The sequence below is a fragment of the Trichomonas vaginalis genome, chromosome IV, assembly GCF_026262505.1.
Source record: "Trichomonas vaginalis G3 chromosome IV, whole genome shotgun sequence".
Taxonomy (NCBI): Eukaryota; Parabasalia; order Trichomonadida; family Trichomonadidae; genus Trichomonas; species Trichomonas vaginalis.
In genome coordinates this window covers 19,666,015-19,683,327 of record NC_067206.1, presented here as the reverse complement: position 1 = coordinate 19,683,327, position 17,313 = coordinate 19,666,015, and the positions used below count along the sequence as shown (strand labels likewise).

At 35.3% G+C, this 17,313-nt stretch overlaps 3 protein-coding genes and 1 pseudogene across 4 annotated transcripts, besides 6 other annotated features; all 4 read right to left on the bottom strand.

Annotated features, from left to right (window-relative positions):
- Window positions 1-6,406: part of a mobile genetic element that runs on past the window's edge.
- Window positions 48-467, bottom strand: TVAGG3_0130120 (protein of unknown function, DUF4108 family; the record flags this gene model as incomplete). Its single annotated transcript, XM_051223903.1, has 1 exon — window positions 48-467. The coding sequence occupies one exon, from the start codon at window positions 465-467 to the stop codon at window positions 48-50; it is 420 nt and encodes a 139-aa protein (XP_051108889.1).
- Window positions 1,767-2,576, bottom strand: TVAGG3_0130110 (uncharacterized protein; the record flags this gene model as incomplete). The annotated part of the gene is made up of 1 exon (XM_051223902.1): window positions 1,767-2,576. One exon carries the CDS (start codon window positions 2,574-2,576, stop codon window positions 1,767-1,769), a length of 810 nt encoding a protein of 269 aa, XP_051108888.1.
- On the bottom strand, window positions 3,928-5,328 carry TVAGG3_0130100 (annotated as a pseudogene). Its single transcript has one exon. A coding segment is annotated over exon 1 (1,401 nt).
- A 3,138-nt stretch (window positions 6,407-9,544) lies between the features above and the next one.
- Window positions 9,545-9,594: a mobile genetic element.
- Window positions 9,545-9,594: a terminal%2Cinverted (terminal inverted repeat of ISTv2 transposon ID:TVAGG3_0130080).
- Window positions 9,595-9,736: 142 nt separating this feature from the next.
- TVAGG3_0130070 (uncharacterized protein) lies at window positions 9,737-10,603 on the bottom strand (the record flags this gene model as incomplete). Its single annotated transcript, XM_001310666.1, has 1 exon — window positions 9,737-10,603. One exon carries the CDS (start codon window positions 10,601-10,603, stop codon window positions 9,737-9,739), a length of 867 nt encoding a protein of 288 aa, XP_001310667.1.
- Window positions 10,604-12,791: 2,188 nt separating this feature from the next.
- Window positions 12,792-14,690: a mobile genetic element.
- Window positions 12,841-12,990: a mobile genetic element.
- Window positions 13,323-13,580: a mobile genetic element.
- Window positions 14,691-17,313: the final 2,623 nt, after the last annotated feature.

Below are 17,313 nucleotides of genomic sequence, written 5' to 3'. Positions count from 1 at the left end.
AGAGCCAGAGAAAAAGAAATTTGACATGTAAAAATAAAATTTTATTTTTAGAACATTTCTGGGTCAATGTCAATGTTCTCTTCCTCTTTAGGAGCAAACACTGGCTTAGACTCTAAAATCTTTTTACCCAATTTACCTTGAACTTCAACTATCTTAGACTCATAATATTCATAGTCGTCTGCTTTCTTTGGTTCATAAGGTATAACAAGTTTGTATGCTTTGCCTTCTTTAAGGTTTGAAAACCTTCTGTCAAAACTTTCTTTGACTGTTAACAAACCTTCTATGTCTAAGTCTTCAAATTTCGCACCATTTTTAGTCACAATAGCAAACTTAACTGGTTCGATGTTCCAAACTTTGTCAAATGTAGACTTTTCAAAATGGTAGAAGTAAACATTCAAATATGTGAATGGGTCTAGTTCTTCTTTAAGTCCTGACATGTACTTGTTGACTGAGATGAATTTTGTCATCTTTTCTATCGGATAAAAAAAATATTTTTTTTAAAATTTACTCAGAAAAATTTTTCTTTGTATATACACCATTCTGTACGTCTAAAAGACTTTTGACATTTGCCAAGAATGTTCGTTTAGACGCTGTCATATAACCATACTCTTGACAATACTGTTTATACGAATCGTACAATGACCTTTCATCTAAACACTCAAAGTCAGTTTCATCTATGAACAGTTCATATACACTCTTGTTTGCTTCTAACAATGTTTGTCTCTCTTCGGTATGTGGAATTTGTCTTGGATTGAACTTAGAAATATCTAATGTCATGAAATATGAGAACAAGTGGTTGTAAAAGTAGGTGTAAAGTTTCTGCTAAGTCGTCAAAATATTCTGTATCTTGCATATGAGCTTCTGACGTTCTGACAACTACATATCTTCTGTCAGAACTTTCTAACTTCATCGGAACGGCGTTGTTTGAAACCATGATGAAATTTGCAACATTTTCACAAACTCTTTGGTCTTTATATTTTCTTTCAACAACTCCAACTTTGTCTGTTATAAGACTCTTCAAAGCATCTGAGTTCAAAACTTTGTTGTATCTATACTTTGAAGTTCGTTACATACTATAAGTTTCATATTCTCTATTGAAGAGTTAAATTTACCGCAGATGTTTTCTAAGTTTGTCATATTCGGGTTCGAATAGCCCTCTAACAGTTTGCATAAGATATCTGTAAAGAAAGTGTTCTTACCTGTTCCTTGTTTTCCAATTATGATGAGAGCAGTTTCATTTTTAGCACTTGGATGTTGTAAGATGTTTGCAAACCAACATAAGATATACTCATAGACTCTTTCGTTTCCATTGCATATAATTTCTTTGACATGGTCTAACCAAGCTTCTATAACATTTTCTTTCCATTCTACTTGTTCGTATTTATATCCAGTGAAGATAGAATAGAAGTTTGGAGATGGTGTATAGAACTTTATACCACGAACTGAAAAATCTTCTAACTTTGACAATAAGATATCCCAAGCATCTAACATCTTCATACCAACTTGTACGACTTTTATTTTCTTAAGTTTCTGTTTACATTCTTGTTCTGAAACTATTGTCGCTTTGGTTTGTTAAAGACAACATCCCATTCTTTCATGACATAACATTCTGGGGCAGAGTCGACATAAATGACTAAACGTTTCAAATTCTCGACTGCTTTGTTATAGTCTCTAAATGGACACATATTTCTGAACGCTTGGAAGTCATAAAAATCTGAAACGTCTATTCTGTACATTTTTTATAAAAATAAAAAAAAATATTTTTTTTATTCTTGAGCTATTTGTTGTTGCATTTGTTCCATTTGTTGCATTTGTTGTTCTTGAGCTATTTGTTGTTGAAGTTGTTCTTGTAGTACAATACTTTCACCAGTTGCATCTTCCAATTCGAAACTTTCTGCCGTCATTGACAAATACATAGGACATAAAAGTTTTACAGGAACAAAGTTTGCGTCAACTAAGGTTAAGTTTATGTTTGCTAAAGTGTTTGAGTTTACTAAAGCTGAAAACTCTGCATTCGAATGAACAATAGGCAAACCAGCAGAGAAAGTGTTGTTTATACGCATGAGTATCTTTTGGTCATAGTAGTTTCTGTCGACATTCGAATAGCACTTTGAACCTAAGTTTGAAACAATATATAAAATAGGTGTACTTAAAGTCAATGGAACAGACATTCCTTGTATGACACCTTTTCCTGTTATAGGAAACTGTTGGTAGTAAAAACCAGATATAAGTTTTGTATTATAGCTCATATCGTTTATACTAAACTCAGTCGGACATCCAAACATAATGAAACCTGCTCTAGTTGCAGCACATGTTACATCCGTCCTTAAAGTATTAAATAAGTCAACAAAACCTGTTGGTGGTATATCTGAGTAAGTATCTTCAAAGGAGTATTTTTTACCATTCACAACAATAAAATCTTCTGGTGTCAAAAGAGCAAAACAGGCTTTAGTCGTCATCGTGTTTAAGGTCAGTTTACAATATCGTCCTTGAGGACTTTGTAAGTTTGTTGTTATAGAATTATATGACTCAGGGTTTTTAGTCGTAATAGTATAAACCACTATGTCTTCTGCCATTTACATATATTTAAAAGTTTTTCTGAAAGTGGAGAAGAACTTCATCTAAACTTTCACATGGCGTTTCTTGAAGTTCTCTGTCTAAGAAGTTCAAATATTTTGTAAAGACATAGAACTTTCCTTTGTCTACACGAACAAACAAAACAGGGTCTTTCATATCGTTCAAAAGTGTGTAAAGTCCTTTACATGAAATAAAGTCTATATTGTTTTTCTTCAAACATCTTTCAAGAAGTTTTGACATTTTTACTTAGCAAACAAATTTTAATGAAATGTTGTGGTCGTCAAATATTTTTATGACGTCTGGGAAACTATATTTTAAGTTCAACGTTTCACCTCCTTTCATAACGTATATCTTGTCAATGACATTATATGAAACACCACAGCAAGCAATGTCGGGTTCTATTTCTTTGATGTTTATATCGTCTGCCTCTGTCAAAAGTTTCAATAGTTCTTTCAAAATTTCATGAGGTGCGATGACATATGAGTTCACTTTTACAGGGTTGTGTTCGACCAAGTTTAACATTATACCTAAAGCTTGACAAATCTTCTCCTGAGTTTTAAGTTTGTCTTTAAGTTGTTGGTAGTCGTTTCGAATATCTGCAACAGAACTTAAGTCTCTGCTAACTTCAGGATTTGGTTGTTCTTTTACAGGAACTATTTTATACCATCTTCGTCTTCGTATGGTTTCCCCACTTCAACATCTCTTCTTTGACATTGACAACAACACTTTGACTGTTTGTTTGAGTTGGTGAATTTAACTTCACATCTGCCACCGCCATTAAACCTTTTGAAACACTTACGCTTCTATTTTTCGGAAATGACATTTTACTTAGAATAAAAAGATGGACGTATTTGAGTATCTCTTCGAATTGAAGCAAAACAAAGTTTACACACACAAACAATACAACATTGACAGAATAGTTCTTTACACAAACAATGGAAAATGTTATAGAATAGCAGTCTTTGCTGAACCAAAATATTTTCATAAAGCAAAGAAAGTTGGTATAACGAGATGGTGAAAGTTCTTGAAGCAGACAAAAATATAACAACAAAACTGACCGATATTTCTAAAGGTAAGTTTATAATACAATATATGTCAAAACTGGCGTACTGTCAATATTTGACGGAGAGAAGTCAGTTCAAGAACAACTTACTGACCTGCTGCCAAAATCTGCTCGATGGAAGCTGTCGTTATGCCAATCTGAGGAGCCCCAGCAGGTTTCATCGAACGAATTTCAAAAGAGCATCTTCCGTGAAAAGTGCTATTGGTTTTGTAAACTTCTTTGCTTTCAATTCATTGGACCGTCTCTGTCACCAGTATATTGTATTTGAACTGTACCAACAGTTGAAATACCACCCATAAAGTCTTCTGAGTCAGCAAATGGAATGCCAAGCCAAAAGTTTGAACGGTCTCCATTTGTATATTGAGTTTTTTGACCTCCTGTATGAGTCCATACTTTCACATATGGCATAATAGAACTTTGCATTTCAGGGTTAATGGTTGTTGTGAAGTTGTTGTTAAAGTTCATAGCATCTAATGTCAAGTTGTATGACCTCATATCCTCAACTGTAGAATATTCTTCTCTTGGATATATTTGCCATCTATGTTTATATGATATTTAATACCGGGTTGTAGAAACAAGAATAGTCATTTATAGTTCGTCTGAACAGTACAAACATAGTATCTGCATGTTTCATTGCAGTTGTTAAAGCAATATCTGTTCTTGCACCTGGGTCAGCACTTTGGTTTCCAACTTCACCTGCAAAGTCTTTGACAGATATTTGGTGTATAGGGAACATAAGTGGAACTGCAATATATTTGGCAGCTAAAGCATTTGAAATATCTGGGTCCAACATATAGACTGCAAGTCTGCTTTCTATTCTCTTGCATTCAAATTTTTCGCATGTGAACTTAACTGGGTCCCAAGCAGTTCCAGCAGCATTGAATAATAGTAGTTTACTTCAGTGTTGAGGTTTGAGAAACCAAAGTCTAAGTCAACTTTGTCTTTGCAAAAGTCACAGAACTTGGCTCCACCAGTTCCAGCTACAGTAAGAGTGAATGGGTCTTGTGTTGGTGCAATGACTAAGTTATTTTTGCTTGGAGTAAGTTCGATAGAAATTTTTCCTGCCCAGTTTGGCAAGTATCTTAAAAACCTGAAGATGAGGAAAGATGACAAAGGAACTCTAAGTTTCAATTTTACTTTGGTTACTGCTGCTGCAGTTTGTCCAGAAAGGTAACATAAACTCCTGGAACGTTAGGGTCAAGTCTTCTTATTTTCTCAATAGTTGCATACTGGTCTGTTTGTTCTCTAGCTTGTGGTTGTACTGAGTTTCTCAAAGCGAACCATTCATAGTTTGCCCATGTTACTGTTTGAACTAAGTCAGAGTTAGAATATATCTTATATCCCATGAAAACTTCTGGAGCATATTGGTATCCGACATAGAAAATTCCATTGCAACCTTTCTTGTCAGACAACTTGGCAGAAGGTTTTATTTCAATGTCTTGTTCCACGTATAAGAAAGAGTTGTCAATAGAAATTATATGAAACCTGTCGCAAGCAATATCTACTGTTGTTGAAGAACCTTCTCCAAACTCACCTACGTTTCCATAAGAAACAGCAGTTGTATATTCGTAAGTTCCAGGAACTATTTCTGACCTTCTAATGGCATTGTCGCATTCGTTATACCATTCGGAAACATTTCCATTCATGGCATCCAAAACTGTTGGCGTTATATTCTGAGCGGCGTACATTTCATATGGTAAAAATATAGAATAGTTGGATTTATATGTCATAATAGAACCCACGTGGACCAAGCTTTACTTTCTTCCTGACTGAGTTTTTAACTCTTCTTTTTCCTTCATTGCCACTACTTTCACTAGATGAAGTTACTTCTTCACTACTTTCACTTTGTTCTACTCTTCTCTTCTTCTTTGGTGTCGCTTTGGTAACTTGCCCTCTGCTTCAAGTTGTTGCATCTTTGCCTCATGTTCACCTAGTATGTTGTAAATTTCCCATGTCCTTTTTGCCTTTGGGCTCTGGTCGCCCATCTCAGGTAACCTATATCCTAGAAAGAGTTTGTCATAGTTTGTATTTGAGTCTTCGCGTATTGTTTGCATGACTCTGTCCTGAGTTTCCGGTTCAAGCTCTTCAAACAGTGCCTGTCCATATGGAATAAGCTCGTTTCCAAATATATGTTTTTGTAGCCATTCTGGTTTTCTTTCCATGTTACCAATAATATCTTTTGTGAATGGGAAAGCTTTTACCCAATCTTTCAGTCTTGCGTCATTTATTTCTGTAGTTGGTTTTATTTTGTCAAGGAACATGTTTTTCAATACTAACATTTCATTTGGTACTGTCCATTTGAGTTTTCTTAAATATTCATCCCTTCTCAGTTCATTCGTCTGCAAAGTAAGTTTTTATGACATTTTGTAAACTTTCGTTTGCAAGGTCATGTACAATAGGTTCTCTTCCTTCTCCCTCCCTAACTTTCTTTCTAAACTCTTCACCAAATATACCATCTTTATGGTTCTGTGTAGTTCTTTGAGATAAATGTTTTAGAACGTCAGGTGTTATATTTCCATCAGCCATGTTCATTTCATACTGGTCCAAAATATCTGCATGTTTCATATCTTTCAATGGCATTAAAGCCGCGCTTAAAATACCAGCTATGTCTCGTTCACCATTGACTTCCATTGCGTCTACAACTTCTTGGAATTGAGGTTGTAAGTTTATGAACCACCTATCCGGATTAGCTTTATGACCCCATCTCATTGTAGTTCCATCGTCTGCAGAAACAAAAGTAGGTTTGTTTCCATCTTGGTTAGGTTCTGAATGAACTTTAAACAATGTTTCATTTCTATATGTTTTCTTGAAATTTAACCTTTTATTTTCACCGAGTTCATCCGAAGATTGAACGTTAAATGCTCGTAAGTAAAAAGGGTTGTTGTATTTGTGTACATTTTCTTTCAGTACTTCCATTCTATGCTGAATATTTTCATCTGGTGTTGGAGTCTTTTGTATGTCGGCAAACATTTTTCGATATTCTTCTACTATGTCAGCCGAATTTTTTTTAGACTCTTGGAAATATTCCATATTCTCCGCATACTCTTGTTGAGGGTCAAGATTTTTCGGCTGTTCCAAATCTTCATCTAGTTCTGTGAAGTTAGTTTCCAAAGGAGTGACTTGTTCGTTTCCTTCAGGCTCTTCTAGCTGTTGTTGCTGAACTATTTCTTCCATGTCTGGTTGTATCTGAACTTCTTCCTGTGGAGTTTCTTGTACCTCATCTGGTGGCATTTCATATATTCCGAGACCGTTTTTAAAAAGTTCCCTTTCTAAGTCATCCGGACTCACAAACCTTTCTTCTTTCGTTCCGTCTCTATTTTTTACGCGTTTCATGAAGAGAGTTAAATTGTCATTTAGCTCTGACATCAAATATCTCGGAGTAAATTCATCCATGTCATTTGGATGATATGCTATTAAATCATATCCCTTAGCGAGCTTGTATTTTCCAGGTTTGAGATTATATCCCCTTTGGTGCAGAGCCATAAAGCTAAATAGGTTCGGGTCAGTATTTCCATCCTTGAACTTTCTAATAGCTTCTTTATATCTGTCACTAAAGTCAATACTATCTGGGTAACCATAGTCTTCTTTAAGCATTTTTAAGAATTCTTGGTTTCCTTGTTCTCTACTTCTTTTATGTCCTTGCTCTGTTTGTGGTTGTTGTTGTGCAGGGTTTTGAACTGTTGGTTGTTGTGTTGGTTGTGGAGGTGGTTGTTGTGCTGGTTGTTGTGTTGGTTGTGGAGGTGGTTGTTGTGTTGGTTTTGGTGCATGCCTGTGTCTATGTCCATGTGACGATGTAAATGTGTTAGGTAGTCCTGGTGCAGGTGCTTCTCTTGGAGGGTTTGGTGGTATATAAGTTCCACTAGCTAGTATATAAGTTCCACCAGCTGGTATATAAGTTCCACCAGCTGGCACATATGTTCCATCTGCAGCGTAATGTCCTACCTGACTTTTCGTTTTTAAGAAAGCATTTACTAGGTCTGTTTTGGTCTGTTGTAACTCTTTTTCTTGACTTTTCACAACAGTTGCTCTAACGGCGTCATAGGCACTTTGAACTGCCTGTCTCGTTGCTGCATCTGTTATTTTCGTCATATTTTGTGCTACTTCTTTTAACTCTTTGTCGAAACATTCAGACTTCAGTTTCTTTCCAGATGAGAAGTCGTTCACTTGTTTCACCTTACTATGAAGAGCTTCGAAGGCGTTCTTAAAGTCAGCATTTGTTAAAGCTTCATTTGAACTGTCTTCATCCGCTTGTATTTTTGTCCTTATTGACCCTATAAGCTGGGCTGCTTTAGCGTTGGCTTGGGCATCTAACCAGTCATTGTTAGCTTTTATATATTCTGCACTTTTCATTGCCTTTTGCATGGCTGCGTCGTTATTTTTACTTTCTTGTGCTAAGTTTTCATACTGTACGGTTTGGTTTTGCAACTGTAAAAGTTTTTCTGCCTTTACATTTGCTTCAACTTCTTTTTTATACTCATCGCTATCCATATATGTCTTCAGGGCTTTTTGTTTTATCTCTTCATCTTTCAGTACTTTATATTGAGTAGTATGGCTTTTCAAATTTATGACATCTTGTTCCATTTTTGCTACTTCTGCTGCTTTTTCTGACACTTTTTTCGCATATTGCTCTGTACTTAGTTCTTTCAGTTGTTCTTCTTTCTTCTTTTTCTCTACGTTTAACTCATTGAGTTTCTTTGTGTGTCTGTCATATTCTAGTTTCTTTTCGTTTTCACTTATTTGCTTCTGTATGTCTATGTTTGACTTTTTGACATCTGTTATTTGATTTTTGAGTGAACTCAAATTCATTTGACTTTGAGGGTTATAGGCTGTTCCGTCTGCAGCTCCACCATAGCCTGCCATTTTCGCTAAAAGTGCCGCTCTTAAACCTCCACTCTGTGCACCAATGACTCGGTTTAAAAGCATAGGATTGCTTGACATTTGTTGCAACATAGTGGGGTCATTCAGCATTTGTTGTTGCAACTGTTGTTGTGGTGTTAGTCTTACTATTGGATGTTTCAATGCTCTCTTCCTCTTACGTATATTCTTACGTAGCTTACGTGGCATTTTAAGTGAAGTTAAAAAGCGGTTTTATACTAAACATCTTCGGGGCTAGAGGGGCGCAGCCCTGGAAGCCCCAATACCTTTTTTTTTTATTTCATGTGTATATGATTTTTTATTTTTTGACGATAAATTTATCGTACGCCCCAAAATTTTTGCGATTCACATTTGAAATCAGAATTGCGAATTTATGGGCATTTTCAGATAAATGCTCGGTCGCCAACATTCCCTTCGCATTTTTCTGAAAACACCCATAAATTGCTAATTTTGTGGAATTTTTGTCACTTTTTTATTCTAAAAAACATGATATTCGTATGGGCTATAGCCCATGACTAAACACAAAAAATGACTAAACTCAATTATAATCCACTTCATATCAGAATACATAAATAACGCATTTGGTCCTCCAATCATTAATATTTGGCAATTTTTCCGGCAAAACTTGTAACGATTACCATGTAACTTACTTAGTATGCATAAAATAAGTTTAACTTTACTAAGAAATATCAATATTTACAATATTATCTTTCAAACTTAAACAAAAAACTTGACCCTAACCTATTTTCGTCAACAGAATTAAAGTCATGCATGAATAATCACTTATTCTTATGAAAAGCTGGAATTATAAATATGATGCTTAATTTCAACAACTGGTGCTTCTCCTCTATGAATAATTTTCACCGATTTCTCATTAACTTCGATATTAGATTCATCAAAGTTATATGCATAATTCGGATTTGTTTCAATAATTTTTCTAATAAAAGAAGCAAATTGCAAATTGAATAGGATAATACCCGAAGATATAAAATAACTATAGTTTACAAGATAAAGAACAAATCAGCATTGAAACTAAAAAATGATGAAATATTAAAATAAATTGAAGTAATTCTGCGATAATATACCTAGTTATAGTCGATACTATTATAATACCAATTCATTTGTATTGAATATCGATTAAAATAAGATGGAACGTCAATTTGACAGATTCATGTTTCGAATTAGAGACCAACTTTCATCAGCATAGTATATGTTCGCAAACTACTGCATAATGGTATGCTTATATTTGCATTTTAATATCGTTCTTGATGGAAAAACAAGAGGTGGTTGGTCGTCAAGAATTGATCCAAGTTCAGGGCCTGGGGGACCAACCAAGAGAGGTGTAGTGTTACCAGGCGTATCCACAGGATGTGGTAGGTTGCAAAAGAAATCAATAATTTGAAGTTGTCTCTTGCGTGTGGATGGAGTTGGTAAGTCCGGCTCATGTGCAAATGGTGCATTTTCTGTTACAATAATACGTTCCTCTGTACTTTGAGCAGCGGGATTTGGATATTCCCTTTCAACTGGATGTTCGAAGTGTGGTGCAGGATCTCTCAATGGATGAGATTCTCCATTGTGCGCAGCTTCTTCAGCTTCCATTTCATGCTTTCCTTCTTCAAAACCTTCAAGTATGAAATCTTTGATGGAATCTTCAAGATTAACATTTTCGCAACAAAGGTTTAGAAGATTCTGCTCTTTTTCAGTGATTTCGATTGGATAGTATGCAAGCCAAATCTTGTCTCTCTCATATGAATCTGCGCTTTCATTTAAACTGTACAATTTGATGTTGACCTCCTTTCCTTTTGGACTGAGATCATGCATTATATTTAAGAGAAGACCAGATGCTTTTGAATTTAATCTATTACAGACACAATCAATAAGTTGGGCTGCGTATGGTGCAATAAAACTGAATTGATCAACAATTGAGCGAAGTACACCAATTGCACTCATCATAAAACCATGAATTTCAAAAGCGCCGATGTGATCGCCTTTAATGATCTCAGTCATCTTGGCAAATGGAAGTAGTAAGCAGTAAAGTAGAGGAGCTGATTTGACAACTGCATTGATTGTTGTTTCCCATTGTTCCATGGACTCATCTTGGAAATCTTTTATATAATATGCACGTCCAGTGGATCAAAATTGGATCAAAATATCACGATTAGCTACAATTCATTCAGCAATTGCGAATAGGTTACTCCATCTTGTCGGACACCGGCGAAGAGGTGCAATCTCCATTAAATTATGTGCATGTTTTCTATTGAAGAACTTAGAGACCCAACTCCATGACTTCTTTGGCACTGTTTATGTCAAACTCAATGTCAACATCTTCAAGAGCAAGCTGGAGTGTGTGACAGCCGCATGGAACATGAACGATTCCAGGAAAATCCTTTATTGTTTCTTGAATTGTATTGATCTGTGTACGTAGATTATCACTTACAATGCCTGTAATGATGAAACCATCCGAGATCAATTTATTTAGTGCCTTTCGCAATTCGTCGGCAAAAGTTTTAACGCTATCATACACTAATCGTGGAAGATTCGAACGTGGATTTGGGGGGATTACCATGTGAGGTGAAATTTCTCCATACCACGAATGTCCTTTTTTTCATTATGAATGGACAAAGATTGATATTCAGACCTAATCTTTTAGGGTCAGATGCCCTATATATGTGCGCATCTATTCGTATAACAATGAAGGGAAAATATTTTTGGACCCAAGTTATTCACATTATAAATTTATCAGAAATCAATATTTAGATAAAATATTCTTATGCGCATATTATATAGCCTTTATATAACAATAGTATATATGTAATATATGAATATCTCACAACTTATAGTATGACATCTTATATAACTAATTCAAATATCTAAATATAAATATAAAAATTGTGTCACAACATATTATTGGTGAATTTATGAATGAGTAGAGTACTATTATAAAGAAATATTAAAGTTTTATTCAAGTTGAGATGTGATTGCGAATGTCTTCTTGTTCTTTCGGCGAATGCAGCGAGAGAATAAGTCTATTGATCATGGTAAGTGCACATATGATGCTATAGTGCACTTATCATGATCAATAGAGAATTCTCTCGAAATTGCACCAAAGTCATCACAAGTGCATTCTTCAATCACAAATGCACTTGTGATGATCCAAAATTGCGAGTGTCTGCTGCTCCAATCCAAAGATGCAGCAGACACTCGCAATGCGAACCAAAGTTCCTCAGAAAGGCCAGGAAGGGGGCCCTTTCTCGAGGTCAGGACCCCCTTCTTGGCTTTCAGTAGCTGTATTTTAAATGCTTTTGCCGAATCTCAGGGAAAAGCGCCGTGATTTGGAGGATCTCCCGGAATTCGGCAAAGTAGATTGTAAGCGAGGCTATGGCCTTAGCAAAGGTCATAGCCTGTATATTTCTCTCTTTCAGGGCCGAGATGAGAGAAGATCGTCAATGATGTGGACGATCTCCCTCATACTCGGCCCTGAGGATGAATTGTGCTGGCCCTGGCCTTTGCTTGGGCCAGAGCTTCGTATTTGGTTGCTCCCAGGGCCGGATTCCTCTCCTGACGCCCGGGATAAGGGCGGCATTTGAGAAAGCCGGCCCTGGGTATTTAAAACGAAGCCCTGGCCTTTGCTTGGGCCAGAGCCTGTATTTGTATGTCTTTCAGGGCCGAGTTCTTGCGAGACCGTCGACATGATCGACGATCTTCGCAAAACTCAGCCCTGAGGATGTATTGTGCGGGCCCTAGCCTCAGTAAAGGCCAGAGCTTCGTAGGGACGTTCTCTCGGGACTGGATTCCTCTCCGGCCGCCCCGAATCAGGGCGGTCTTTGAGGAAGCCGGCCCCGAGGATGGTATGCGAAGCTCTGGCTTTTCCTGAGGCCAGAGCTTGTAATTTTCATTCAAAGCCAAGTTCCTCTCGGATAGTGCCTAATGAGGACGACCGTCGAGGAACTTGGCTTTGAGAATATGAATTGCGAGCTCTGGCCTCGATGAAGGCCAGAGTTTTGAATTGAATGTTTTGATGGGATGAGCCTATGCGTTTAAAAATTGAATAAGAAATTATCATATGCATTGAAAAATTAAAACAATAAATATGAATAATAATACTATATAATAAGAATATGATAAAATAAACATAAAATTGAATAAAAATTTCCAAAAAAAAATTCAAAATTTGAAATTTGAAAGAAAAAATAACAATTTTGATATGAAAAATAGAGATTTGAAAAAAACTATATTTGAATAGTATGAGTATTTAGAATCATGATGAGAAATAAAGTAGGGCTGTACAAAATCGAGAAAAACATTGCCGTGCGGTAATATAGGGTCAAAAAAATCGCGCCTCGGCGGCTCCGCCGCCTCGGCACTATTAAGTGCGCATTATATTTAATATGTCCTTCTTTTTTTTCTTTTTTTTTCTTCTTCTTTTCCTTTCCTTCTTCCTCTCCTTCCTCTTCTTTCCTTCTCCTTCTCTTTTTACAACAACGTCGAAGATCTTCGAATTTGATTGTTGGAAAAGCATCTATTTCAGATAAAGGATGCCTTTCTCACAGTCAACATACGAGGGTCCTGGCTGAAACGTTCTCAAAAAGCCTGAGATGGTAATTCTCTGATCACTCATAGCTGGGCAGGTAGTCATTGCTGACAATACCTGTCTTTATGCATGCACGCTTTCATGTATATGGGTTTACACTATCAATTCGCAAAGTTGTTCCGAATTCTTCCAAAATGGAAGGACCCGAAACAACTTTGCTTGTTAACGATACTGACGCATTACTTTGCATTGATACTGTGCTGAGTTGTGTAGAAAGTTTGATTAGAGTTGTTTTGTTCTGGTATCTCTCATCTTCTGATGAGAGAAATCAAAGCAACACAACTCTAATGAGTTTGTTTTCACTCATTTGTATGTAGGTTTTTAGTTCGATTGGAGCTGCTTCATAATGAGATCTCATCAATTGATGAGGGAGATCATAACAAAGCAGCTCTAATGTATATGCTCGTATTAACCGGGTTGTAATGCGTTGTAACGTCAGCTTGTAGTTCGTTTGGGGCCACTTCACATTGAGATGAGAAGAAATGATTAAAGGACTCTGAAAGGCTTTGGCCGTTGATGTTGTAATCGCATTACTTGGAACTAGCTGGATGCTAAGCTGTGTAGAATGTTCGATTAGAGCTGTTTTGATATGATTTTTCTCATCATAAGATTGGAGGAATCATAGCAAAACAACTCTAATGGGTTTACCATCATCTACTTGTATGTAGATGTTTGGGAAATTGTCTTGTTAATCGATTTTCGAGATGACTTTCAAATGCTATAATCAAATGACAAACAAGTCTAAGATTTCTCGACAATACATCAAATCATGATGTTTGTAAGTGCGATGAGATTAGAGTTTTTGAAGGAATGACAAGCGAAGTAGGGAAGCTCGGCATTCGCCGAGCAAAATAAAAATTAACGTATGGATTAAATTTTAAGAGGAATTCAATTTTAATTACGGGTTGTTCAAATATTGATTAATATAAATTTATTAATAAGAATAAACAATTTTTGTTTTTGAATTTATTCAATTTATAGCTTTACATATAGTTTCAAAATTGTACAACTATGATTATTTCAACAAAAAATATCTTACTTTTTCACTTCACTTTCACCCTCACCTTTTCCGTAATTCAAATTTCAACATTATGTATTTTAATTCCTTATAGTATTTTTAACATAATTAATCAAATAATAATTGGAAGTTCTGAACTCACTTTTTCCGTAATTCAAAATCAAAAATATAAATAATATATCTATTTATTATATACTAATGCTATTTTCAACTAGAAGTGAGGTACGGTAATCTTACGGATTCCCGTAACTCAATTTTACGGAAAAAGTGCAGTAAACTACTCAATTTACGGAAAAAGTGTCGTAAACTATTGATGTGGCGGTAAAATCACGGTAATTCACGGAAAGCTATATGCGAAAATTTGAAATTATACAAAATCGAGCGAAACACTTTTAAATAGGTTGTTCTCGTATTTAAAATACTATTCCCAGATTTATTGTCGTCAGAATATTTCCAAATTTTTGCCGATTACAAAGCATATTTTTTAATCTAAAAAATTCCTAAAAAAAGGAACCGGTGTGCGGAAACCTCGGTAAATTACCGCGGTTCCCATTGGGACTGCCATAAAATAAAGTATATTAGAGGAAGTTTAGAAATATTTTGATATTGATATATTAATATAAAGAAGTATTACAACAAAGGAGTTTACCAATACAATATAATGGGATAGTGTATTGCATTTGTAAACTCCTTTCGAGAAACAAATTTCGAATGTGACATTCGTGCCACAAAGTGAAAGCTTTTCTCGAAAGGAGTTTACAATTACAATACAATAGGACAGTGTATTGTAATTGTAAACTCCTTTCGAGAAACAAATTTCGAATGTGACATTCGTGTCACAAAGTGAAAGCTTTTCTCGAAAGGAGTTTACAATTACAATATAATGGGATAGTCTATTGTAATTGTAAACTCCTTTCGAGAAACAAATTTCGAATGTGACATTCGTGTCACAAAGTGCAAGCTTTTCCCGATCTGAGTACATAGATGCAGGGTGCCAAGGCAAGACCCTGCATTTGTGCACTCAGATCGGAAACTTTGTCCGCGATGTCACATCGCGGAACAAAAGTGCAAGCTTTTCCCGATCTGAGTACATAGATGCAGGGTGCCAAGGCAAGACCCTGCATTTGTGCACTCAGATCGGAAACTTTGTCCGCGATGTCACATCGCGGAACAAAAGTGCAAGCTTTTCCCGATCTGAGTACATAGATGCAGGGTGCCAAGGCAAGACCCTGCATTTGTGCACTCAGATCGGAAACTTTGTCCGCGATGTCACATCGCGGAACAAAAGTGCAAGCTTTTCCCGATCTGAGTACATAGATGCAGGGTGCCAAGGCAAGACCCTGCATTTGTGCACTCAGATCGGAAAACTGGGACAAATAATTTCCAATCTTTCCTCAATCCTGCACTAATTCTGTTGATCACATTTGATCCATATAACCCAAACTATCCAAACCACACCACCATATTAACACATATGATTGTCGATCAAATTTGACAATCTCATAATTTATTCTAAATAAATACTTAAAATATACACATACTATATGTGCCACCCGTATATATAGGACAAATATGATACACCCTGCTATTATCTCAGAAATTTAGTATAATATTGAAATGAGATACTTTATATAACTCAAAGATTTTTTTCTGTCTATAATAGCATCATCTGTTGACTATGTCTAGGCTAATGGGTATTCGAGCCCTCAGAACTTAACCTATCATGAGCTCTTGTTTGGTCGGACATTCGTGGTATGAGGATTTTCACCTCACATGGCATATCCCCGTGGATTTGCAATGATAATATCAAAATAATTATCTGAGCCTTCCTGGCCAGCATCAACAGCTAGATGCTTGTGATGAAGCAGGCCTATGGAACTTGTTCTTTTCATATATATGAAAGAATCCTTGTGTAGGTGTATTCATTAAAAATGAAATGATGTATTTAATTTTTTTTGAATAATATATTCAATATTCTTTTGAAAATGGACGTTTGAAATAATGTTTATCATTTATCCATGGATAAATTAACGCTGCAATATATCAGAAATTTGATTTTTTGATAAATCACGAATATTCATCGAATAATCATTGCTTTTTTGAGCTTGTTTTGCATTATCATTTAAAAATATATTATAATTTCTGTAATGCATGAAAATTCGGTTCAATTCATTTTTGACACTTTACATATTGGGTGTATTATTTATGATTTATATTATAAAATAATAATTTTGTGTTTTATAAGTTTATTTGTATAAATTCATTCAAAAAAAATGGAAAGACAAGAAGTGGATATGCCAAATGAAAATCAGATTTATATTACGGCATATCTTGAATATTCTATTGGCAAAAGATTTGCACATCGGTAGAAAAAATTATTATTAAAATGGCAAGAACTTGGTTTAAATCCAAAAAAGGTCGGAAGACCAGAAACTCCTATTGGAACAAATTTGTTACCAATCATTCACGAAATAAAAGCTAAGTACGATCTAAACTTTTATCCTCGTCTCAATTTTAATCATCAATAATTATCTCTTGTTCTATTTCACTACGATATATATATCTGATTTTTTGAAAAAAAATCATTTACTCTAATAAGGAATTCACAAAATAAAATCAAAAGTTTTATTTTATATATATAAAGCATCCGGTTTTGTTACAACAGGTATTTTCAACAGATGGTTTAATTACTGCTTTATTCCAGATGTCACAATCAAGACAGTAAGAAAAGATTATTGGGGATCAGTCCTTCTTCAATTGGAAAACTTCTCCGGCCATATTAATGATGAATTTTTCGATATATGAGAAGGAACAAAACTATCAAGGTTCCTCTATCACTCCCTATTGTGTAAACTTCTATTTCCATACAACATAAGATTATAGAATTTATTTCCTTGCAGCATATGTTCCCGATAAGAAAAATCAAGAAAAGTCAAGCAATTATTGCAATTGTTTACATTATCAGTTCAATCAATATACTAAAAAGTTGGAGAAATGCGTGAATTTTCCCAAATCTAGTGAATTCAACCATCATCATACTCATTTAGATAGACTTGAAATGGACACGAATCCATATAAACTGAAACAAAGAGTCAGGACAGATCAAATTTTACAATGCTTAGTCGCCATTTTAGTCCAAACAGATTTGTCTATTAACAGAGTATCTGATCATTTTTTATTTATTTACTT